This window comes from Uloborus diversus, chromosome 4 (genome assembly GCF_026930045.1).
Source record: "Uloborus diversus isolate 005 chromosome 4, Udiv.v.3.1, whole genome shotgun sequence".
NCBI lineage: Eukaryota > Metazoa > Arthropoda > Arachnida > Araneae > Uloboridae > Uloborus > Uloborus diversus.
The window spans coordinates 113,072,193-113,097,867 of record NC_072734.1 but is presented as its reverse complement, the minus strand read 5'-3'; the positions used below and the strand labels follow the sequence as shown (position 1 = coordinate 113,097,867).

The 25,675-nt window shown below is 34.3% G+C and overlaps 1 protein-coding gene across 1 annotated transcript in view; it reads left to right on the top strand.

The window, feature by feature from the left end:
- Positions 1-25,675, top strand: part of LOC129221601 (uncharacterized) — a 122,176-nt gene that overhangs the window by 85,963 nt on the left and 10,538 nt on the right. The window contains exons 4-12 of the mRNA XM_054856120.1: positions 723-1,067; positions 11,470-11,570; positions 12,490-12,606; positions 12,754-12,811; positions 14,641-14,733; positions 15,948-16,109; positions 18,814-18,969; positions 21,592-21,687; positions 25,529-25,658. Coding sequence (XP_054712095.1) covers positions 723-1,067; positions 11,470-11,570; positions 12,490-12,606; positions 12,754-12,811; positions 14,641-14,733; positions 15,948-16,109; positions 18,814-18,969; positions 21,592-21,687; positions 25,529-25,658 — 1,258 coding nt within the window. The remainder of the gene's footprint in view (positions 1-722; positions 1,068-11,469; positions 11,571-12,489; positions 12,607-12,753; positions 12,812-14,640; positions 14,734-15,947; positions 16,110-18,813; positions 18,970-21,591; positions 21,688-25,528; positions 25,659-25,675) is intronic.

The window sequence follows — 25,675 nt, the reverse complement described above, 5'->3', positions numbered from 1 at the left end:
GACTATATGGTATTAGCAAACGTCCTCTTAAGTCGAGTCTATCTCAATGAGGGGGGAAAAGTAAAAATTTGATGCCCGTGTTCCGCTCATTTGAATGTGACTCTCTTTAATTTTATGGCTAGCATACACATGCAAAAGCTGGCCTCCCTGAAAACTAATAATAGATGCGTTCATTTCCGCCTGTAAACTGGATGTTTGCTTTTCCATCTAATGGGTTGTCAGTAAACTATTATCATCCGCGGAATGGTGTGGCACGGTAGCCTCGGATTAGCGAAAACCGCAGATAATCGGAATAATAGGTAAAAAACGGTACTTAGTGTTTACAATAGCTAAAAAAAATCAATAACAATTATACATATAGTCGGATCTTAATAACTCGAAGCTTATAACTCAAATATTCCTTTGTCTCGAAGTTATCCTTGGGTGCCAAAACTCTTGACAGTTGTGGAAACTTCCTATAACTCGAACGTTTTAGCCGGTCCCTTGGGACTGTGAGCTATCGAGAGTTGACTGTATTTAATTTACAACTAAAAACATTGGTACATTGCATCTATTAGCATTGAATTTTTAAAATGTATACATAAAATCCAAAAGCAAACAATAGTACAGTCGGAAGTATAAAAAATTTTTTTAAAAATGTGAAAATACCCGCGGATAATCCGACCGCCGATAATCGGGAGTTAACTACTTGACATAAAATACGGGTTTTATGTTGTTTACAGGAAAAGAAACGTCCCCTCAGCAGCAGCTCTGTGTCCTCGTCATCTAGTTCGTCGTCCTCTTCTCTGCCTCGCAACAGCCTGGACGTCAAGAAGTCGTATCTCGCGAGCATCGAGTCGTTGGATGACGACGACGATGACGACAACAGGTACGGAGAGAGCGCGTCCGGGAGAGGAGGGCTGTCGAGGGAGGTGTCGAACGGCGGAGGATCCGGTCCGGCAGTGTCCGGCCCGCCGGCCGGAAAGCCGCGGTGGTGCGACCCCAATCTCAGTCACACGGACAGGGTCGTCTTGGAGATCGTCGACACGGAGAAGACGTACGTCAGAGACTTGAATGAAATCATCGAGGTAAGATTTTTTCTAAATTTTGCTTTGATTAGTGTAATTTCTAATTCAAAAAGAAAAGAAAGAGAAAATGGTTTCCGTCAATATTTTTTGTGTGCGATATGTTTGGTTCCGCGTTGTCCGAGAGACAGACACCTTAGCGTAGTACCTAGAGCTTTGAACTTTAATTCAAAATTACTTGTATCCTTGAGGTATTCAATAAAATATTATTGTGTTGTGTTGGCATTATGCCAATATGAATTTAAATTAATTTCTGCATTCCGAGGCGGGGGAGAGATTGAGGAATGCAGAAAATAAAATTATTTTAAAATACAGTTGAGTATTTTCTGTAAAAAAATTTCTTCAATGAAAAATTTAGTTTTAGGTAATTTAAAATATTGTTTCAAATTGAAAATAATGAAACTTCGTCAATCCGATTATATTTTGGACGTCCGTTAATACAAACGACTCCAAGGTTTGTCAAGCGTCTGAACAAATTTTTAACTTTTTCAGGGGCCCCTTCGATGGAGTGTCCATGGCGCAGCCTGCGCCATTGATTTTTTTATGGGTGAGAGTAGTAATTTGAGAGGAGTTTCTATCTTATTTTGGGGCGATCTCGTTCTGGGAGGTTACTCCGAAGCATTTACGGGGGTCGCCCTCGCCCTTTGACGGGGTGTGGGGGTGGGGGAGGCGCTGCGCTGCTTTTATTGCTTGCATTTGATTAGTAATTTTGACGCCTGCTCATGTGGTGGCATTTTTTTTAGGATTGCATAACTATTGGATATATGCTGTATAAATATAAATGCTTCGATTAAAAGGTTTTAAAAAAGCATGATTTAAAACATTGAGCAAAAAAATTAAAAATCATTCAGATGAAGAGTTTTTATAGGTTAGAAAAAGAAAACATATGTACACATTTTACAATTCTCATTTTAGTCACTTATACAACATAATGTTAGCTAACCCAAGCACCCCTGAAGCCTTCTAATTAATTGTTCAATTGATCTGAATTATTTTATTTTGTTTATTATCGTCATGTTATGAACAGTTTTCGCTATGTGGATACTCAATATGTTCACAGAAGGTCTTGCTCCAAATTCCCTTCTTGTTTTTTTCCCTCTTCTAACTGCAATTTGCAAAGAATTTCGTTGTAAGGGAAAAAAAAATGTATCATACGTGAACGTCATCGTATCATGTGACGTAAATAAAAGGGTAGAGCGAAGAAAGAAGGCAATGACGTAAGCGTCATTCCCCCTCTCTTTCTGTCTTTTATCTCGTGCAAAGCATACTCCTTTAGAAAGACTGCGTATGTATTCGTTTTATTTTTTGCATATTCTACAGTTACCTTATGCCGCGATTTTTTTCGAACATTGCTAATTACGATGAAAGGAATTTGCTTCCTGAAATAAGTCAAGTGCCTTGAGGGATTTTTAATGTTTGAATTTTATCGTTGTGCCGTTTAAATTTCGAAATTTCTATCTAAAGGAAGTTATGATTTCTGAGGAAAACGTTTCTAGTTATCTCCCCCCCCCTAACCACACACACACACAAGCACATCTCAGAGCTGATGCGAAGCCATGTCAGCTTAGTGTCAGAAAGTATGGGCCAGCCCTTGTGTGTGTGGGGGGGGGATTATGCTCAGAATCGAATGTTTTATAAGTCTTGTGGGCGGGGGGCGCAAACTGACAAGGGCATGTCTTGGCTCTCGGCGGCCCCTGGCAATGGGCCTGACATAAATGCTACTCTATCGCATTTCAGTAGAAGATTCTTAAATAAAATTAACGACTGTTAATCTTGCTTTGGAAGAAGGTCTATCCAGATTGGGTCTTTAGTACCAGCGGCGTTTCTTTGCAACGTTCTAAAAATGTCTTGGAAGTTTTACACAACCGATATGGTGCTCAAAAATTCGTCCGAATTCAGAGAGCTGCACTTGAAAAATGACCCAGTTTTTGTTTAGGACCCTGGTGCAGAGACGTAGCAAGAAAGAAGCGTTGGGAATCCAAAGCGTTGGGAATCCAACTCTTCCCCCAGAACCTTTGATTCATGTGGGTGACTTTGTGATGATTACCTAGACACATCGAGAATCTTTCACTAATTATTCTTCCGTAGTTTCATAGCAAAGATCATGACTTAGAAATGCGATAAAATTTCTTGAAACTCAGCCAAACAGGAACACCCGTAGCTTCGCAGAAAGCTCTTAATTCCTTTTCTTGTTGTCTGACTTTTTAAAAATAAAAAAGTATTTCCCACCAGCCTTGTTTATAAAAGAAGAAAAATTTTGTCTGAAGATTCGGAAAATTTGGAAACAATAAATATTGCATGTTGGGGCTATTTTGTTCACCTGTGTACCTGTGCTATTTTTTGTCTATAACATGGTGTGCTGTCATTCAACATTGACTCCCTTTGTAACAAAGTCGTCTTTTTTGTAATAATTAATATTTTCAATTATCTAAAAATTATCAATTATTTTTTAACGGCCCCTCACCTTATGTTGCTACGAAATAGATTTATTTATTCGTACATGTTTGTATTTTATCATTCGGTAAAATTTGGGGTTTCATTCAATAAATTGAAGAGTTCCCCATCCCAAAAATTGTAGTTCGGGACGTCCCTGTTTACTTGGTATTATTGTTGGATCATTTCACTAGTAAACGCACATTAAGTAAAAACATAGTTCCCGTTTCAGGGTTTCATAACCATCTGCAGGTTTGTTTGCTTGGATGCTTGTTTCTGTGTCAGGAAAGGAAACGAGGTGAAGGTTCTCTGTTTGTGTTTAATCCTTTGGTTTTTCAAAGAATCCACCGCAGTTTGCTCTCGTTATACGTCTTTGTTATTAGCAGCTGAACACTTTTCCCCACTCCACGCTTGACGGAATTCTAATTACGCAGCTATGTCAGCATAACTTGATCGGATTTTCACGGAAATCCGCCACTATTCGGATACAATTCAGGAATCGTTCTATTTGGACTGTTATGATGTGATTATCTCAAATAGAATGACTTTTTCAAGTCTTTCTAATTTGGCGACTAAATAACATCGATGGCGTAATGAGTCGTTATTATTGGAATCACAATCACACTGTAAAATATACTCTGGATAACGGAATAAGTCACTTGATTCGTTTGGGGTGAACAGGAGAAAATAAACGTGAGACTGAATGAGTGGTCATTAAAAATTAAATATTCAAAACACTTTTTTGATTAGCCAACCGATACACCCAAAAAGTCACTGATTGTAGTTTTCTCTTGTCTGTGTTCCCCCCCCCTACAAAGGAGCACTCCCCTAAATACCGCGAAGCCCCCCCAAGTAAAAAATACCCCCCCCCCCCCCCAATTTCAACGGCGCAGTCTGCGCCATGACTCCCCTTGTTGGGCACTCCAGATGACATCACGGAACGCTTTTACGTGAATATTGAACATTGCTTGAACAACTAACCTGCTTGAAACTGCTAAAATAGATCTTGGTACTTTTCAATGTCTTCACTCTTCCAAATCTGCATCAGTTGCTATGACGTTTCCCTGGAAGCTTCGACCAAGTAAACACTGAAGATGACCGCCGCAGATGCGGTCGAAACGTTTGGGATAACAACACTCAAGACTACTGCACAACATAAGATTGTTTTGGCATCTCTCTTCTGTAATAACTTTTGCTACATTGTTGCCTGATAACTAAAAACTTGAAAATGCTTAATCATCTGTCAGGCTTTATGATGACGATGAAGATACGATGTAGTGAATTTTTATAATGCTTGATTTAAAAAAAAAAAGAGCTTTATGGGTATACATGTTCTTATTTGGCACACCCACCTAACGTACGTATGATTACCATGGACACTTCGTGGCACCCCTTGCCTCTTTTTACGGCACCCAGTTTGAGAACCACTGAAATATAGCTCACTCACGGCCCAGAGAGAAACGTTACCCTAATATCTATGGCATAGTTTCGAATTCGAACGTCCTCAAATAAATGCCCAATACGAGATAAAAACATTCTCGCTGCAGGATAGAGGTTAGATCATAGTTTCGTTTTTTCCCGTGACGTTTCTTTGTGTACTCATTCTGGTTGGTATATGGCGTCATAGAGGTATGCTGTTGTCGTGATCTCTGAACATCTGCTTTTAATTGGTTTTCTCAGCGTGCCTCACGTGTCCTCTCGCCCATTCTCCAAAGGCTGTCGGCTCTTTCCTTTTTTTTTAAACCTTAATGATATAATTGTTATGTCTAGCAATTAAAAGTTTCATGGAGCAGTGTTAAGTTCAAGGAAATCTGTGATTTGACATTGGAAAAAATTTCTTTTCATTCTCGTTCCTTATTTTGCGTTAGTAGTAAAGTAAGTAAATAGGGGTTTTGTTGAGGAAAACAGGGGTGCCCATCTTCCCCAAATTCAATAGCTTAAATCCCCCCCCCCCATGTACACAATTTTTCTAAACCCCTCATCTTTCCATTTTTTATTTTTTAGCTCTTTTTATTAATTTTATTTATTTTTCAATATTCAAAAAAAATAATATTTTTTATTTATTTTTAATTATTATTGCTCTTATTATTATTTTATTACAAAAGTTGTATGCTATGTCAATGACATACACAACACACAAACTAAATAAATAAAATATAAACAGAATCAAACCAAATAAAATAAATAATTTAAATTTAAATTTAATTTAATATATTAAAAAAAACCTCTAAAGTTTTGATGGCGCTATGGCGCTACTTGCACTATAGCCCCCCCCCCTTAGGCACCCATGGAGGGAAAAAAAAAGTTTGTGAGAACGTATTTTTAATTAATATATTTACGTGTTTGCTTATTCTATTGCTAAATAATGTATGACCGAATCAAAACTAAAAATATCACCTTGCTTGTATGCTTTACTGTTGTAGTGACTTTGTGCTATGTCGGCATTTGCCACAACAGCCTCGGATTCAATTGTTGAGAACAATGTTTAAATTTGTGAGCATAAATATTAAGTTTCTAATTTGAATTATAAGTGAAAAAATTTAACAAGACTATCTTTATTATTTTTTTTTTTTTAATTCTTGTATGATTGAAGGAGCTATAAAAAGAGAAATCGTACATCGCAAATATTTTATTCTAAGGAATCAAATTTGGATGCGACGTTCCCTTCTAATCAGCCAAAACATCGCTAGTATATTTTCTTGATAGTTTGATTTCACCGATAAAATTGCTTTTAAAAATTTAATAGCGATACTATTCGAACCGCGATTTTTCCAAATGCGAATCCGAAGTTTTGTTTAAGGATAATGTGCCTTTGATCAGAGTAAGAAATAATCATGAAATGAATGGTGCATGACTGCTTATAAATCTTCGCATAAGCAACACAACGATCAAAATAAAGTTGTGTGGCATTTTGCAAAAATAGCTTAATATTGAGAGAAATGTGCAAAATCAACTTACCGCAATAATCCTACTAGTTTCCGTTTATAGTGCAGCTCTAGTTAGTTGAGCTGTGAGCTTGACTATGTTTCCCTGTTTTAGGGAAATATATACGTGTTGTTGGCTCGGATTTTAGTTGGAATATTTTTGAAAAACTACTAAGAAAGTTTCTCAACTCAACTTAGCGCCAATTTTCAGTCCTTTTTTTCCGAAACAAAGGTAAACATTGTTCGAAGTCGAAGCTCAACTTCTCAGAGCCTCACAATATCTTAGTTTCTAAATATTTTGAAAAGTAGCTTTCTTTTCTCTCTATATGCTTGTGTGGGTGCTCGCGTACGTGGCGAGTCGAAATTTATTTTTATACGCCCATAGGCTGGCTTTATCTTCTCCCCCTTTCTCTTTTTAAAAAGATTAAACAAACCGACCTGGAAAATTAAATCAAATTAAAGGAGCGTTCCGAAAATTAAATAGCTTAAAAACTAGAAAAGCCTTCCAGAGCTCTTGCATTTAGAGCTGATACCAATTCTAATGTGGCAGTTTGTGCACAAGTACGAATTGTTAATGACCAACCAGCTCCCCCCTCCCCGCCCCCCCCCCCTGAGAGAAAATCCTGGTGTGCTAGCGGGTTGGGACATTTGTTTAACTGTCTGTAATTATGTAATAAAAGGAACGATATCTCTTCTGGCTGCAGTTTTTTATGCGGCAGAGGAAATGTTTTTAAAGTGCCGAGCCTGATCAACCATGAACACAATTACGTGACATGACTCCGATCTTTGAACTGTTATTTATCTTCCATCCCCTCCGCCATATTGTGCACGGACGTTCCTCTGATAGATAGATTCCTGTTTATCTGCAGGTGCAAAAATAAAACTCGAGAAGAAAACATCACGATTTTTTTTCCACCTTCCCTCCTCTGCTTTCTTGTTTCAATGTTCTATCTATTACGATCCTGCCTTATTTAATCAATGTGTACTCGCATGAGAAACGCGCGTTATTCAGTTAGGGGGCAGAGAAAAGTGAAAGTCTCACCTGCTGTTTTACAATTCGAATCGTGTCTGAGACAAACCAACCAGCTCCGGCTTGATTTTTCCTCTGTGATTAACAGTATTCCGCCGCAAGAAAATGATAGGAATATGCCGGCGGGAAGACATGGATCTCATTTAGTCCATTCATTTGAATTGAGTTTATTGTAATGAGTCCGCGTACAATAAATCTTGGGGCATTTTAATTACATGATATGGGGCTGTTTGAATGTAATTAGTGAGGAGCAATAACACCCGATGCGTTTCAATTTGCATTAAATTTTGTTTGCTATATACTGATGTATTTCGCGTACCCTTATCTGTTCCAATTTGACTTTCAAGTTGATCGCGGTTGATTTAAGCATTTAAGCGCATCAGTCCTCAGAAGGTTTTGACTCGAATCAACAGCCAAGTCTGAAGTTTCAGCATGTTGCATAAACTAAGCAGTGGGGAAAAGTTTGAGTTTTTATGTTTGTATTTTGTAAACAACTCACTACTTTGAGATGAGGAATGAGTTTTAAATCGTCAGAACCAAGGACATTGACTTTGGAACGAGTGCCAAAACAAATAGCAACAAAAAGAATTTCTGTGCTTCCTCCTCTCCTTATACTCACTGGAAGCGACTTCTATGTTTTATGACTTTTTTTTTTTTAAAAAATATTGGTTTTTCAAATGAGAATATGAGAGCTGAAAGACCTGAAAGAAACTTGGAAAAATTGCATAAGACCTTACCCTATTCCATCTTTTAAATGGGGATTTATTTTTTTTAAACATTTCTTATATTAATGAAGCAAGGTTTGGTTTCATTTATTCATTTTTGAAAAGTGTATTAATGTTGTAGCAGACTATAGGTTTTATTGCGTTTTGTATTAATACTTTTAACTTTTAAAGAAATATTTACTTTATCATTGAGAAGGACAGAGGAAGATCAATGAATCAATGCTACCTTGTGTGCTTTGCTTCTCTGAATGATGAATGTGAAAAATGAATAAAAGTAGTGTTAGTGAACTTTAAATTGGCAGGTTTTATCATTTAAGAACATAGGTCTCTGCTCAGCATAAAGTTCAGTAAAGCCTGCAAACAAAATCTTAATAAACAGGGTTTAACTTACCCACTGTTAAGCATAATGTAATAAATATCTGATAATCTTAAAGCATATTTCTTTGTTCTGTTCTCTATAGCAAGTAACTTAAAAAAGAAATTATTGCCTCTCCCCTGTTCTTTATATTCTAAGATTCAGTGCAGGGGCGCCGACTTGCAAAAATCATTGGGGGGGGGGGGCTGGCCCAGTCATCACCGGGGGTTTAGGGGGTTATGTAATCCCATGGAGGTTCCCCCCCCCCAAATAAAGGTCGATTGTTGTGCCTTGAAATTGCCAATTTACAAATTTTCTGGTGTGTATAATTTAAAAAACAATCAGTATGTGGCATGGCGTTTTCAAAGTAAAACAATCCAAAAATTGGTATACAAATTTTTCTGGTTCAACTAGATCATGTCACTTGTCTTAGTAAGAGACATTTTTTTGTTCTATTTTATGGGGAGTCATGCAGTGCCGTAGCTAGGCATGGAAAAGGTAGGGCGCTTGACTTGCATTGAAGGGCACTGCCAGAGACGCCGACTTAAAAAATATCGGGGGAAAGGGGGCATGCCGCAGGAAATTTTCTAAATTTGAGATGAAAAATAGCGAGTTTTAAAGTTTTTTTAAAATCATATAATCAACATTAGAATCTCGAAAACTCGACAAGCCCGACACATATTTTTTGGCTTCGAAAAACGGAAGAAATAAATACAAACACACACAGTATTTTTGTAAAAAGGAAATTTAATTTACGCATGCTTTTTAAGACCAGTTGTTTTTACATTAGTGACATCGGCTAACATATTCAAGTGTAAACGCAGTCTCTCAATGTCTAGGTCATTTTTGAAAAACTCAGTTGATTTTTCAAAATGTTCTCTTCTCTTTCACCTCTGTTTAATAAAAGCAAGCACTCTTGTTCAACTGCAATGACCTGTGTGCGTCCAGTTGATGTAAATCGCCCAATAATGCAAAATTGCATTATTTTACAAACCTCAATGTATATTGCCTTGTAGTACAGTCAACTCCCGTCTTACGCGAGGGATGCATTCCAAGACCTCTCGCGTAGGTCGAATTTTCGCGTTGTGGAAAAGGGTATGTGTAAAATTTTTTATAAGCGTACCCAATTATTTTAGACACTTGTAAACACCCCCTCAAACTGTTAAAAACCATCTCTTAACTAACTGTACATTACTGTCTCTTACATAAAGAACAGAATGTTTACTTGTATTTAAAAAAATACGTTTTATTCAACATAAAATACTGCTACGATGTACAAAATCAATGATTAATGGGAAAGAAAGAAAAAATAAACCGGTATACGGTAGACACAGTATATAGTAAGAAAAGCAAATGCATCTTTAGTTGTACTGTACAGTCGATCAATTAATGATATTCGTACACAATACATGAGCAGTTTCCATTTTCATAAATTTTTGCAAGACACTACTCGGTGAATTTTTACGGATTTCCTTTTCTTGACTTGTAATTGTATGTACGGAAGAATCACTCATACCTAATTCTCGTGCTACCTTCAACGCATTTTTTAGTTGACCATCAGCTTTTCAAGAAGCTCTAGCTTTTCTTTAATTGTCATGAAACTTTCTCTTTTTATCTTCACAAACTTTAGATGAAACAGCCCTTTTAGATGTCATTATATTTCATTAACTTTCGCATTTAAAATGAAAAGGGAACTTCTACTCTCAGCGATGGTAAAAGGATAAAGATCCATTCATGAAAAAAAAATTTTTAGTAACCAATAACAAAGCTGATACGAACACACCACGATTCCCTTCCGATAATTTTCGTGTTGCGGTGAGGAATTTGCGTTAGGTCTGAATACTGGAGAAAAAATCGTGTTATAGCTATTTCGCATAAGTAGCGCGAGTCAAATGTTTTCCTTTGGGATTTTGAAAGTGTGCGGTGAGCTGCCTTCATTGTTTTCATACTTCTTTGGTACACGTCGATTCCGAGGAAGGGAAGGATCATCATTTTGTGAAGGTTTTCTTTTAAACACGATTCCCAAAAGTATTCAAAACTATCACGCCTCCCATTTTATATACAAATCAAACTCTCATATATATTTTTCCAGATCAGCAACACTTAGGTGAGCGCGCCGCAGCGCTGCCCACCGGCAACAGACTTGACCCGTAAGTTTGCGCACTGGGACAAATTTTTACAGTACTCGCAGCACTGTTACACTATCATCATTCGCACCACTCGTTTTCAGTTAACCTGCTTACACAACCGTAATAATTATTTGTTTTAACTCATTACTGAATATATTTTACAAGGTAAACTATCTTCAAACAAGGAAAATAAAAGATAAATTTATGAGTTTAGAAAGCATAATGTAACTTATAATTTTCTTGATTTATTGGGGGGGGCTCTGCCCCCTCAAAAATATTTTTGAGGGGGCTCGGGCCCTCTCAAGCCCCATGGAGTCGGCGCCACTGATTCAGTGTTTACTGTTTAAGCTTTGTGTCAGTAGATCATTTCCTGAAAAAATGACGAAAATTTCTAGTTCAGGGAAAGGAGAGCCTGTGGCTTGATTCCCCCCCCCCCACCCCCAAGGAGTCTTACCAGTCATTTACAATTTGCATTGCAAAAACTTAACACACTTATGGAATTATGATTCTTGTCTCCAAAACTTACCGCATTTGTGTTATTTTTGTATGTAAATATTGCTTTCTATGTTATTATTGGTTTTTCAGAACACATAAAATGATATTTACTTTACAGTGTAAATAAAATCAATAATAAATTTAAATAAAGCACAAATTGTGAAGAAAGCAGTATTTTCTTCATAATTTCAGCTTCATTTTTGTTATTGGTATTTTGGGCAAAACATTTATTTATTTTTCATGCAGCACTTACAAGTCCTTTTTTACATTTTGTTTATTTTATTTCCTAAATTACAACTTTGTTTCATTTCCAGGGATATCTGAAACACATTGGCAGTGCTGAAGATCAAAAAGTTAGTCAAAAGCATCTCAGTGAGCTGTTCAGTAATGTTGAAGATATCTATAAATTCAACAGGTATTTATTATATGATGGCTGTATAAAAGTTTCTTTAGTTTATCAAAGCTTTTTGCACATGTGTGTTATGTGTTTTATGCTTGAGGATATTACTTTTGAAGATATTATTTGACTTTTGATGAGCTTTATCATAATGTGTGTACCACCTTAGCCTAGTCAAAAATGTCAACTTAGTCAACAACTAAGGACCCAATGCTTGGAACTGAAATAGTATAAGTTTTATAGGGGGAAGGGCCCAATGTCAAAACTGACAAACATGGGTGCCCATATGGGGGGTGGGGGGTGCAAATAGACTCAAGCCCCGTCAGAAATGAGAACTTCCTTGCTTTTAGTACCTTTTTCTTTGCAAAAATGTAAAAACATTTCTTCTCCAGTAATTAATGAATAAGTTATTACAAATGTCAAATTTTAATAACTCTAATCTGTACTGAAATCGGTTTTCATGGTTAAAATATCAGATCACCCCTTGAAATTGCCCCATGCTGACCAATGGCCTGCCTTGACTTTTGGCGATCCTTGATCTCATCAAATTGTATTTTGTTCTTAGCTTCTTTGATTTTATATCTTGTAATACCAATTTATGTAAAATCAAGTTATGTATAGTAATGTTTAATTTTGTATACAAAATCATCTATATTTTCATTTAATAACCAGCTTACCCTGTCGCTTTTCTAACCGGCTTTAGTTTCAAACTTCGATTGTACTTGTATTGACCAATGTGGTGGTGAGGAGGAAAATCGTGACTTCACATTAGTGCTCAGGGGGGGGGGACTGTGGCTGAGGAACCCCTGAAACACTTAGTGGGCATCTTCCTACTACCAAGTGGAAAGAGAAAGTGCTTAAAGGCACTAGTAGATATAAATTGTAGCATCATTTACCTCAAGAATTTCTAATTGTCCACTTTTTTTTTTGTTTTTAGTTCGTTTGTGAATGAATTGGAGTCTTGTGGCTTGGACCCTGTTGCTGTTGCAAGGTGTTTTGTTGAAAATAGCAATGGATTTGAAGTTTATACCCAGTACTGTACCAATTATCCTAGGTATTTGTTTGTTTAAAATAAATTATCTCTCATTATTACTGTACATGTAAGTAGTATATGTGTTTATCAACTAAAAATCAGTTTTGTTTGTACTGAACCTAGAGCAATTTTCATTGTGAGTAAATAAATTGTTTATTTGCTTTACAGAACAGTGTCTGTGTTAACTGAGCTTATGGGAAATACTGAGACTGCCGAGATATTTAAGGTTTGTTCAGTATTATCATTTTGTTTCTAGTGAAACTATTTTAGTGATGCATGGTGTTATTCACATACATTTACAAAAATTACAAATGAGGGAAACATTGCTTTGCATTGGTCAGTAAAATCGTATCTGCATGAAGGAGTTTGGTTTCTTTATTACTATGAGAAAAATTAGATCCTCTGTTCTAAGCATATGTTAGCTCTCTGGGATGAATATTAATTATTTAGATTAAAGGGAAGGTTAAGCATTGTCTGTTGCGTTTTAGAAAAAGGGACTTCCTGTCCTGTACATGACAGCTGTTCTCATGAACAGTCAGTTTGCGGAATACCAACTGAATATTTGTTCCATCGCTATTCTTTTTTCGTAAGGCAGTAACTTCCAACCAAGTTCAGTTATTATTACTGTGTACCATCCCTAATTGGTTAATACCTTTCTGAGGCTGAGGGAAGGATAGTACATCAAGGTTTGAATATAGGAAAAATACTCCTCCTCTCAAGGTGAGGCTAAAACAAAGGGTTAGAAACTTTCAATAGTTTAAAAGCCTAAATGGGTTTATTTTCTTTAGCATCTTTATCCAAAATGTTATTAATGTAGCTCTAATTGATAAAAAAAAATCCTTTTAAAGGGTTTTTAAAGAAATGGAGGGAGAGAGAGAGGGTAATTGTTTTTACGAAATACATTTTTAAAAATACTTAAGCACAGCAAATGTTTCTTCATTACTGTCTTCAATTATTTTTTGAATGAAATATGCCTGTTATGGCAGGATTAATAGTTTCATTCTGGGAATGACCCTTCATCTCTCTTTTCACTTTTTACTCCAGGGTCCCCAATACCTACCACTATTTGTGGTTTAGCCAGTTGGATAGGACCCCGAAAACAGCTCTGATTTTTCGATCCAGACCATAAACTAAGCAATTCCTGGTCAGGCACCTCCAGATGTATTGTTTCAGGTGGAAGACTTTTTGACTACAAAGCATATTTAACGTCCCCGAGTCACTTTCAATGAAGACAGTGGATCTTCGACCGGCTAGCATTGAACCCAGGATCCTCCGGTCAGAAGTCTGATGCCTTACCAATCTGGCCACCACGGGGCAAGTCATAGGGTAATAGTACATCCACCAAAACTTCTCGAGTTGGCCTTTGAGTATTGCCTCAAATAGCTCTTGAGAGGTGTGGTGGTGTGATTGGTAAGACATCAGACTCGTTATTCTAAGTCGCGGATTTGATGCCAGCCAATGGAAGATCCTACATGTTCGCTAATGATGACTGGGACACGTTAAATATGCTCGTAATCACAAAAGTCCTCAAAGTTCCCATTCAAAATCAATACTTCTGGGCTGCTGGATCAGGGGGTTGCTGTACTCCTTTTCTGGATAAAAGAGCTCTCTTCCAAGCCGCATCCAACCAGTTAAACCACATGTGATAGGTATGAGGGACCCTTGAATGTTATGTAGTATAACAGCTGTTGATTTCAATAATCAACGTTCTGTAACTCTCGATGTCAATGCAGCTTGTTTGATCCTAGACTGGAAATTATAGTTTCACTTATAATTAAAGTCTCATTTTCACTCAATGTTTTTGGATACTGAGCAGTTTTACTCCCCCTTTAAAAATCTAATGTCTATATTTTATATTTGGTTAAAATGACGTTTTCATACACATTCAATTCTTAGCCGCAAAACGTTATTTTGTGATTCTTAGAATTAAAATTATTCTATTTTGTTCAAAACTCTCAAAATGATGACCTCTCACAATAGTTATCATCCCAATGAGATTTTTCTGCATTTAATTTTGTTTCGTGTGATGAAACTGATGTTTTTATTTATTTTTAGGAACGGCAGATGGCTTTACAACATAGTCTTCCCTTGGGATCTTATCTTTTAAAACCTGTTCAAAGGATTTTAAAATATCACTTGCTGCTACAGGTATTTACTCCTTGTTTTTTAGAGTCTAAATTTCTTGCTTGAAACAAGTATCTTTTATTCTTAATGTACACACATACATTTAAATTTATTTGTTATTTGTCTTCATATTAATATTTTCATTTGCATTCATTTGTTTTGCCTTGAATTTTCCTAATTTTTATGCATTGTAGAAGGGATTAAGTTTAGAAAACTGACTTGTAAAGTATGAAATGATTAATTTTGACTCCAGTCATAGCATAAAGTTGTAGTGTGAATCTTGTTTTGTCATGTTACCCAATTGTACATGACAACGCAGTTTTTATCGGAAGATTTCAGTATTATACTAAGTTATGAAGCATTATATTATGACAAGGAAGCTGGTTTCAAAAATCATTTGCTTTGAAAGTCAAATATTTGCATACTTCTGTTGCATTTTCTGTTTATTAATACATTTTTACTGTCTGACCATCTATTACATGGAAAGTCTAATATCCGGTTTATAGGTAGAAATGGACATATCTATTAGTTTATAGGGCTGTTAGTTGGTTTGTTACAGAAGTGCACTTTTGCCTCTCTATTATTTAGCCTTAGTTTTGTAAAAATAGAAATTTTGCTCACAGCAACATATTTTAAATCTAAAGTATATTCGATCCATATTCTTACAGCAAAAATTAATTGATTATTTATTCAGAACGAAGTTTTGAGCTTACCATTTTGCTTTTATGTTCCTGAAGGAAATGAAAATATTTTATTTTCTTTTTGTTTTTTTCCATGGTAACTACTTTTGTTTCCCCTATTTTATTTTTGAGAATGCAATAAATGAATAAGGCACTAGGGACATTATAAAACGCGTGCATAAAAATCCCATCGTTATTTTCCCTTCTCCCCTGCTAGATTCATTCAGATGGAATCGTCTTTACTTGGCAGATTGCCAAATAACATACAATCCGTGATCAAACAGTATGTAGAAGCCTATTCCACATCGAGCCATTTAAACGTAATTCTTTAAAAGAAATCTTTTTAATTTTTGACCAGGGTTAAAAGAGTGTCTCATCCTTTGCATGTGCCAGAAAAAAGTTTTTCCTCTCTCCTGTAAAGTTTTTATTTGAATTACGTCCATCTGGCTCTGAGGTACAGATATGTCTTGTTCCCAATCTTGACAATGTTGCACATTCATCGCATTTTCCAACAATTTTCAGAAAGTATAATTGTAATAATAATTGTTTCTTTCGCAGAACATGGTGAAACACTCTGACAAAGAAAGTGACGGTTATTGTGATGTAAAGAATGCTTTATCTGTGATGACTGGGATTGCATATCACATCAATGATATGAAGAGGAAGCATGAACATGCTGTTCGTGTTCAAGAAATACAAAGTTTACTCTATGGTTGGGAGGTAAAGATAGTCTTTTTTCTTTTGTTTTTTTAAATCGCACTCTTTGAGTTCATGCTGTGTAACAAATGCTTTTTGTTTACATTTTATAACTTTTTAAATTGAGCTGCTTTTGGGTGACCAGCTATTTTTCATGCTTTAATTACAATAAATTGCCCACACAATACTTTTACTTGAAGTTATACTAATAGCTGAGCAGACCACTAAATGTTCATTGTGTATTATGTAACTCGATTTCTTGCTTTTATTCAGGATTTAGCTTTAACCTTTTGTTCATGACAAAGTAATATGTATGCCTTCCTTCCTCATTGTTAGGCCATCATTATTTGTTGCATTTTAGCACTATTCCAGTATTAAATTATCATATATTAATCCTGTCTTTGACTTTTGTATGCAAAACATATTAAATATCATAATTATTCCCAATTCAGTGCATCTTGGAGCAGTTTTTTTTTTTTTTTTTACAGATTGTGGAACATAGTCCTCCACTTTTGTTGATTTTAATTTTAAAAGATTGCCTTGTTGAGGAAGCTTACCGTTGGAAACTAATTCTTACTGCAGTAAAACCACCCTAGTTCAGATAATGAATGCAAAGCTGTAAACATCCTGAATTTTAATATGACATTAAAATTGCAGCAAAATTTTCTTTTGGATTCCTTTATTCAAATTCTTAAATTAATAAGCTGATTTGTAGAATTAGCAAACTCATTATTACAGGGTGGCGACAGATCAGGGAGATCAGGGAAAAGTCAGGGAAATATCAGGGAATTTTGAAAAAATTACAAAAAATCAGGGAAAATTGATTTTTATGAAAAAAAAAATTTTTTTTTTTTGCTTTACAAAATTAAGTACTCTAATTCCCTACACATTTTCCGCCAACTATGCGTCCAATAAAAAGTAAAATTAATGAAGTGCAATTATACACCGCCACATATTTGTGCATCTTTTTTCCTCAACGTCAAAGTATTGAATCTTACTTATTAACCACAGGATGAACTTCCTAAGATTGCTTCTGTGTCTGTTAGGTTGTTTATTTTACCTAGGGTAAAATTTCCCTTCACGCTTTCAATGCTACGTAAAATAAACAACCATACAGGCAAAGAGGAAGAAAGACCTTTGCTCTTTTGTCTTTATTCCATTGTCTCGAAGTAATTAGCGTACTGTAACCACGACTTCAAGAAGAAATCTTTAGTTTTTGAATAATTCCTGATAAAAGCTTAAATGTTATTACTTCTTCACGTTTTTGATTTAATTGCTAAAATTGAACTTTCATTAAAAAAAACTTTGTTTTTTGCCGTTATACTATTTGTTGTCACTGCTGATTATAAAGGTTTTCTTTTCTTCAGACTTAAGTGATTCTTTTATTTGTAACCAAGTTGTATTCTTCTTTTATATATTTTGAAATTAACTAAACACTTTTTTTTTTTTTTTGCAAGTTGTTTGTTACAAAAGCAATCTAAGAATTTTTTTCGATACATACTGAAATCATTTGAAATAGAGTTAACTTGTGTTTACTTAAGTAAATATTTTTATTTTTTTTTTTCTGTTAAAATGCTGTATTCATTCATTAAAACCTATGTTCTTGATTAGAGAAAAGCTCCCTGTGAATGGATGTCAAATGGTTTCATCTATTTTGCATAAATGTGTCAATTAGTTATATAAGAATAACTACATTACTTCTATTCTTTCACTATTACTTGTTATTCTCGCAACAATTATTATTCTGTTTGAAAATTTAGTTCAAAATAATTTCAATTACTTTTTAGTTCAATCATAAATACACACATGTTTTGAACAGTGATTTTAATAGTTTCTTAAAATTCTTATGCTAAGTGGTTTCTGGAAGTAAAGTATTTTTTATTTTATTTTTTTTTTTAAATTTTCTGTAATCTTTTCATTGTAGAAAAATTTAATATACTGTTTTGTAGGGTTTTTCCCCCCAAAAAATTGACTTGATATGTTTTTTTAGCCATTTTATTAAAAAAGCAGCATTTTTTTAAAATATATCTTTAGTTCAACAACTTTACACAACTTAAAAGTTAAAACGTTTAAAATACTGCATTTTGTACAAACATTCAATGGATTTCAAGTAGAGCAAAGAAAGAAAACTATTATCATTGGTAACCTAAATCAGGGAAATTTGGTGAACTTAATCAGGGAAAAGTCAGGGAACTTTTTTTCACAGTTCCTGTTGCCACCCTGTATTACATATTTTTAACTCAAGCAATAATGTATTTGCTAATTTTAATTTTGTTGTGCAGCATGTCTGAGAGTAAAATTGCTTGAATGAAGAGTCTAATGAAAACTGAAAAGTATTATTATTATTTTTTTTTAAAATAAGTGTCACTTTCAAAACTTAGCTGTGTGATAATTAGTGGACATAAATTGACATTGGATCTGGAAATTTTCATTCTGTGAAATCTTGGCCATTTTGTAGAAATGGCGTGAACATTTCATTATATACCTGTAATCTCCTAATAGAAAGATCTAAAAATCATAATCATTTTTCTAAGTATCAATAATTTGATTCATGGTTAAAATTTTCTGCTCCATGTGTTTTTGTTTTGCATTGTATGGCAAGTTTTCTTGCTTGGATAATAATTATCAAGCATTTACGTATTTGCAATGATAATATGCATTAGTTCTACTAACTTTTTTTGGAGAAAATGTTTGCTTTATATCTGAGTATTTTAATAATTTTTTGTAGGGACAAGATTTAACAACATATGGTGAACTTGTGGCTGAAGGGGCTTTCAGAATGTACAGAGCTAAAGCTTTAAGGCACCTTTTTCTTTTCGACAAAATGATTTTGATTGCGAAGAAGAAGGAAGAAGGAATATTGAGCTATAAAACACATATCATGGTAATTTAAATTATTTTAATACACATAGTTTCATTTAGTTTTATGCTACGGAAAATCTTCAGAATTAAAATTGAATTGAAATCATTTCACTGAAATTAGGAATTTGTTCAATTTTTTTCAAGCAAAACTCAAAAATCTTTGATTTATTAGGTAACAACATTCATAAATATGGAAAACAATTGGTGTAAGTCATTTTGCTTTCCACAAAAAATTTAGTTTTGTGGTTTTAAGTTCTACAAATCAGAATTCAACTTAAAACTGAATCTATATTTTTTTCTTTGTTTTATTTTTAACCACTGCCAACACAGCTTGATCGGGTAATGGATAAGTGAATACCCTGGTTATACAAATAAAACCTTTCAAAACGGAATAGTTCCCCATAGACAAAGGAAGGGGGAAAAAAACTCTGACCCAAAAAGTGAAATGGAATTCTTCATTGCAAGTAATTTGTTATTACCCATTTTGGTTCTTGCTGCGAATATCTTGTATTATAATTTGTGCAATTATACTCTTTTTGTGATTTTTAATTTGTGGTAACTCCGCTGCTTCGAGTTATCATACATAAAAAATACGATAAGCACATGTGCATAAAATTTCGATGTGTGTGATATTTATATGTATGTTGTAGACAATAATTTAGGTTAACTTTTTAGTTCCTAAAAAGTAACAACTTGCCCATAATTATTTGAATATCACCACGACTTTTTATTTCTTTAATCACTCGTGTAATAAATTAAAAAAAAATATTAATAATAAAAGCTACTTTGTAGGGGCTGTTTCAATTTAATGCTTTTGCTGCATTTTGAAATTTTTTAATTTTACTGGAGATTTTAGTTTCAGATTTTAAGGGGGAATATCCTCTACTTCAATTTAGAAATCTATCCAGTACTCTGTGTTCATGTTTTGACAGGCATAAAACTTTGAATATATATATATATATATATATATATATATATATTGAGTTTAGAGAGATATTTAGAGTGGTGTTAACTTTGATATTTAAAATCTTTTCTTTTCCTAAAAACGCATTAGCATTTCAAATGCAGGGTTCTTCCAACCGGGCACAGCTCGAAAAAACTCGCCTTCTTTTTTTTTCGAGCAGGCATACCTGAAAAGTATGTAAAGTGGGGGTCTCAGTAAAGTGGGGTTTTCATTATTTTCTATATTTTGAAACATTTTCTTCAGAAACAAACTAAATATTGATCAATACAAAGTCCAGAAATGGAAATCTTGGTTTCTGGACAGTATATCAAATATTAGACATTTTAGCTGCATAATAGCAGTTTCCCTTTTTTTTTTTTGGAAGTACTTATTAGAATAAAATAAGCAATAATTATTTCAATTAAATTCCAAGATTTTTTTTTTTTTTTAATTGTTGGGGGGAAATGCTTTAACTGAAACTGGCAATCTCTTTTTTAACAGCAGCTCAATCAATGCAAGGCTTCCAAGAGAAAAAGTCAGATTTCAAGAGGCAATTTCGGTAATCCCTCCCTTACATCTGCCTTTACTTGAAATAACTTCGAATATGCAGTAAAAACGTACACTGTGTTCCAAAATTAAAAATTTAGATTTTCTTTTGATGAATTGCCCAACATATTTTTTTCTTGTCTACAAAACCTCACCTCTGGTGTTACCTATATTTCGCCCTCATGTTAATGCATAAAGTCACTGAAGAGACATTTGCACAACGGTGCCGATCGGGCTTGGCAGGGGCCTGTCCCCACTTAATCGAACAATATTGAAGAGCTTTCACAAATACTTTTGCTGAGTAAATTTTCGAATAAATTAGAAATAAATTAAGGAAGAAAAAAGATTGACGTAAAAATATGTATAGTTTTCGACGACAATGGCTGAGAAAAAAAACTTTCATATTCCATCAAAATATTTCCACTGTTCTATCAAATTTATTTTGTCTTTGTCATTACAAAAAAAAGATCCTGCAGTCGATAATTAAGTTCAGTAACACAAAGAAATACATGCATTTTTGACGACAAATAAATGGATGAAAATTAAATGTAAAGTAATGTTGTCAATTTAGAAAGGCGAAGAAAATTTCCCGGTTTAATAAACTACCCCGCTTAGTCGAATAATATTTCTTAGAACCGACAATATTCGACTAAGCAGGGTTGACAGTACTTTATTTTCATTTTGTATGTTTGTCAGTCTGCAAAAATTTTCTTTTCTTCGGTAGTAAAAAAAGTTAACTTAGGGGCCATAAATTATGTCACACTTTATCTCAACATATTTGACCCCTTCCCTTTTGTCCTAAAGTATCACATTTTGCCACCCCCTCCCCCCACTCTTATTGCATGTCACACTACATTTTACAAGCATATTGCTATGGAAGTAAAGTTTGCATTTCAACCAAATTGCATGGTGTTACCCTTCTTGTTACCCCCTCCCCGTTGTCACAAACTCAATTTATGCACCCCCCCCCCCTCATCGCATGACATTATATACGGACGACCCTCTTTAGACAAGCACATAATTTACTATGAAAATTCTTGTCCTGAAAGATTTTAATTCAGATACAAATGATTTTGCCAATAGATATTTATTGTATTTTTGGTGTTTGGTGTATTTTCCTAGCTAATTATTAATGAGTTGTTTCTTTTTTGACAGTGCTCCAATCTTATGCTAATTGAGAGCATACCTGGGGAACCACTTTGCTTTCATGTCATACCTTTTGATAATCCCAGATATCAATATACATTCCAGGTAATGTGTACATTGCTGAGTCAATAAACTGCATTAATGTTAACTTAATTTATTGATTAATGATGCATAATACAGTTTTTGCAAAAAAAGATATGAGAAATTGGAAATCTGTTATTGCTAGGATTTTATAGTGCTGTTAATGATAAAATGCTTGTGTGAATTTAAAAAACAAGAGAAAAAAAAAGCAAGTAATATTTTATCAAAGATTACTTTATGTTCTGTATTGATATTATTCTTGAAATTAGTAGAATCAAATCAATATTTTGGAATTTGAACTGATTAGCTGCAAAATATACATATGAGGCAGTGAGAAACAAAGGGACGTAAGTTCTGAATAAAACACGCTTAAAAAATCAGGTACTATGTAAGATTTCATTGAATTTTTTTTCTAAATCACGCTGCACAGCAGCACCAACAAGGGCTGCTGGTACTATTTCTTGCACCAAAGCAGAAGACAGGATCTCCTATTATTTGTAATGGTTATCTCCAAATTTTTAATTTTGTCACTTGCATCCCTTTGAGAAGCAAAGGAATGTAAGTGACAAAATTAAAAACAAGGAAATAATATAAAAGGTAAGAAACCCTCTCTGTTTAGAGGCAAAAGATGGTGCTAGTAGCTTTAGTGGATGCTGCTATACAGCATGGTTTAAAAAAGGGCTGTCCAACTGCCAGCCAGCGAGCCACATGCGGCCTACCAACACATATTGTGCGGCCCTCCAGCTCTTTATTCAGCATATTTCTTTTTTCGCCATTTTATGGTATCAAGAAGCATCCGAGGCTACGATTCTTGGTCAAGCCGGGGTCCTCAACATTTCCTCTTGATCGCTCTTTTACTCCTTTCATTGTATTGGGAGAAAAACGTACAGGACATCTAAAGGTCACAGTCAAGAAATCCTACCTTGCACGCTTGTATTCAAAGAAATTCCTAGAAATAGTATTGCCTCGCGATGGCGGGGGGAGACAGGGAGGGAAGAGAGAAACATTTCAGATAAGCAAACCTGCCTGCAATTGGTTAAAAATAAAGACCCCCCCCCCCCCCCCTCCCTGACTCTACTGTCTTTGTTGATTTTGAAAAATAAATTGTTAGACCGTCTTCGGCTGGTAACGACAAACATCGATGTTGGCATTCCTGCCCTTATAAAGAAGGGGGATCGGCCTCAGTTTTCCCATTAAAATGTAAGAAAATTGCTTTATAATCCTTCTGTTTCATTGTTTTATAATTCATAATTCAACTATTAATTGCTATTGTGTAAGAGGTTATTGCTCAAGTTTTTCAAACTGCTGCCCGCCAGGTGGTCAGTGACCGGAATTCTGGCCCGTGGGCTCTTTGCAGTTGGACAACCCTGGTTTAGAAGAAAAAAAATCAGCGAAAACCTAACTAGGACCTGAACTTCAATCGCATTTTACTTGAAAATTTATTAAGTTCACTTACATCCCTTTGCATCTCAATGCCTCATATGGTTATGACTACAAACTGAGTGCGAGCTGTTTCTCTCCTGTTTGTTGTAATCAAGCCAATGATAAATTATATCTCAAATTGCCTCTTGAGATATGCAATGCGTGGATCAATGTAGCATTAGGAAAGGTCATAATTTTGAAAAATTAAAGATGCGTCATAAAGTTTAAAGGAGCCAAAGAAATCTGGAAAATGTTCAGTTTTTTGGTAGTATATAGGGTATAGCAGCGATAAGTTTTTTGGACACTAACAATTATTTCAGACAACTCTTTTTTAAAGATTGAATAAGTTTTAATGAATTAGATAATCTATGAGTTGCAAAAACAAATAAATAAATAAATAAAAGAAGGAAAGGAAAACCAGACCAATTGATTAGATTGAATAGAAAGTTTCATGTCTGAAAATTTAACTAATTTCAAGGAAAGAGTGGACACAACTTTTTGTTTAATGCACTTTAGACATTTTTATTATCATTGCATATGTTCCCTAATTTTAATTTTATTACATAATCCAAGGAACAAATTTATTTCTGGTAACAATCAATTAGGACTTGTTAACTAAATAACTAATGATTTTATTTTTTAAACTGTAAGAAGTAATTAATTTCCAGTTTCATTTAAAAAAAATTATGTATTATACATCAGGGAGGTGTATTTAAGTTTCTGATTACTTGCTGAAGGACAGTAAAATGAAATGTTGAATATTTCATCAAATATTTTCTCTAAAATAAAGTATGGATTTTAATATTTCAGAGTCCTTACTAAGGTTCTTCCTTTTACAAAAGTAGAAGTGTTTAAAAATACTGAAAATGACGTAAAAATACCTAAATCTGACTTTAAAAAGCTCGTTGAAAAGCGCTTTTACTCTTAATCTGGAGCATAATGGCAATTGAAGACTCAATAGTGTTTTAACATCTATTGGGCTACCAATAAAGTTATTATGTTTTTATATTTTAGCATAATGCAAAGATTAAATCTTCTTTAACATTTTTGTTAAAATTAATAGTACATCTACATTATTGTTGGCCTTGTCTACAATCAAGCATGGAATCTGCTCACTGTGGTTTGATAGTTGTGTTTTATGTAATATATGTCGTCCATTTTATTAGTGTATGTTTTTAATACAGTCAATTCGCGATAACTCTTAATATTACTATAACTTTTTCGGGTTTTTATCAAGTCCCGATCCCTTTGTCTTTAATTCCATGCTAATTTTTCTCAATATCTCGAAGTTAACTTCCTTTAACTCAAAAGTTTTAGCAAAGATGACTTGAAAATTTTTCAAAGGAACAAAAAAAAAAGAAAGAAAAAATACTTCTATGAGATAAAAATTCCTTCATCTTCACTTGCAATTCCTGCACAATAGTCCTCTAAAACAAGAACACCTGTTGAACCAATGTGCGATAAAGGAGTTACACGAGTGGAAATGAGTATAGCTTGTTTCTTTTTGTTGTACTATACTGTTTACACTTAGACACTATGAATCTGCTTTTAAGCTGTCAAATAGCCAAGTCAACTGATTGTACCTTTATTCAAAGAATGACCTATGTTAAGATGTGTTCCCCTTCATTTTTTAGTTCCATCATTTGCTGAAAGTTCCTGAAAGATAGATAGAGCGAGAGAGTGTTCTTACTGTAAAAGATGTCTGAGCGAAAGCTAAAAATCTTGGATTTAGAAAGTAAATCTTATTTATGACTTTGAAAGGAATCCAACAATAAAAAAGAAAGATATTGCACTGAAATGTGGAATACCTCCAAATTACTCTGTCAATGATATTAAAAGAAAATAAGAAATTTCAAATAAACGGTATCAATCCCATGAATTCGAATTTGAAACGAATGAAGATGTGCACCTTTCCTGATGTAGAATCAGCTCTATTCAAGTGATTCCAGCAGTATCAAAATCAAGTTCATGCCATTCTTATAAGTGGATCTTTGCTGCGTGTGAAAGCAACCAATTTTTTCTATATTACTGAGCATAGAAAATTTCCAAGTCAGTGCTGGATGGCTGGAGAAGTTAGAGTTCAGACACAACTTCATCATCAGAACTCTTCACAGGGAAACTGCATATTATGCTTAAAAGCTTTTAAGTTCTGTAATTTTGTCTATTATATGTACATATTAATTAAAATATTCGATGGTTTTTAATATTAAAATGTCAAAAACCGAAACTTTTGGTAAGCCGAACTTCCAATAAGTCGAAGTTTTTCGCCGGTTTCTTTTAAATTCGAGTTATCGCAAAATGACTGTATATATTTATAGCTATGGTGAAAGTGAGTAAAAAAATATTCACAAAAAGCAAAATAAAACAATAATAGTCTAACTACTAAAATAACTATATACATTTTTACTAACAAAAACCCAAACTTTTTTTCTATCTGACATAGGCTCGAAATGTAGAGCAGAAACGCGAGTGGTGCCTTCAGCTTAAAAGGGTTATTTTGGAGAACTATAATGCTGTGATACCATCACATGCTCGTCAACTTGTGATGGAACTGGGTCAGAGTAAACAAGAAGGTAATATTTGAAGAATA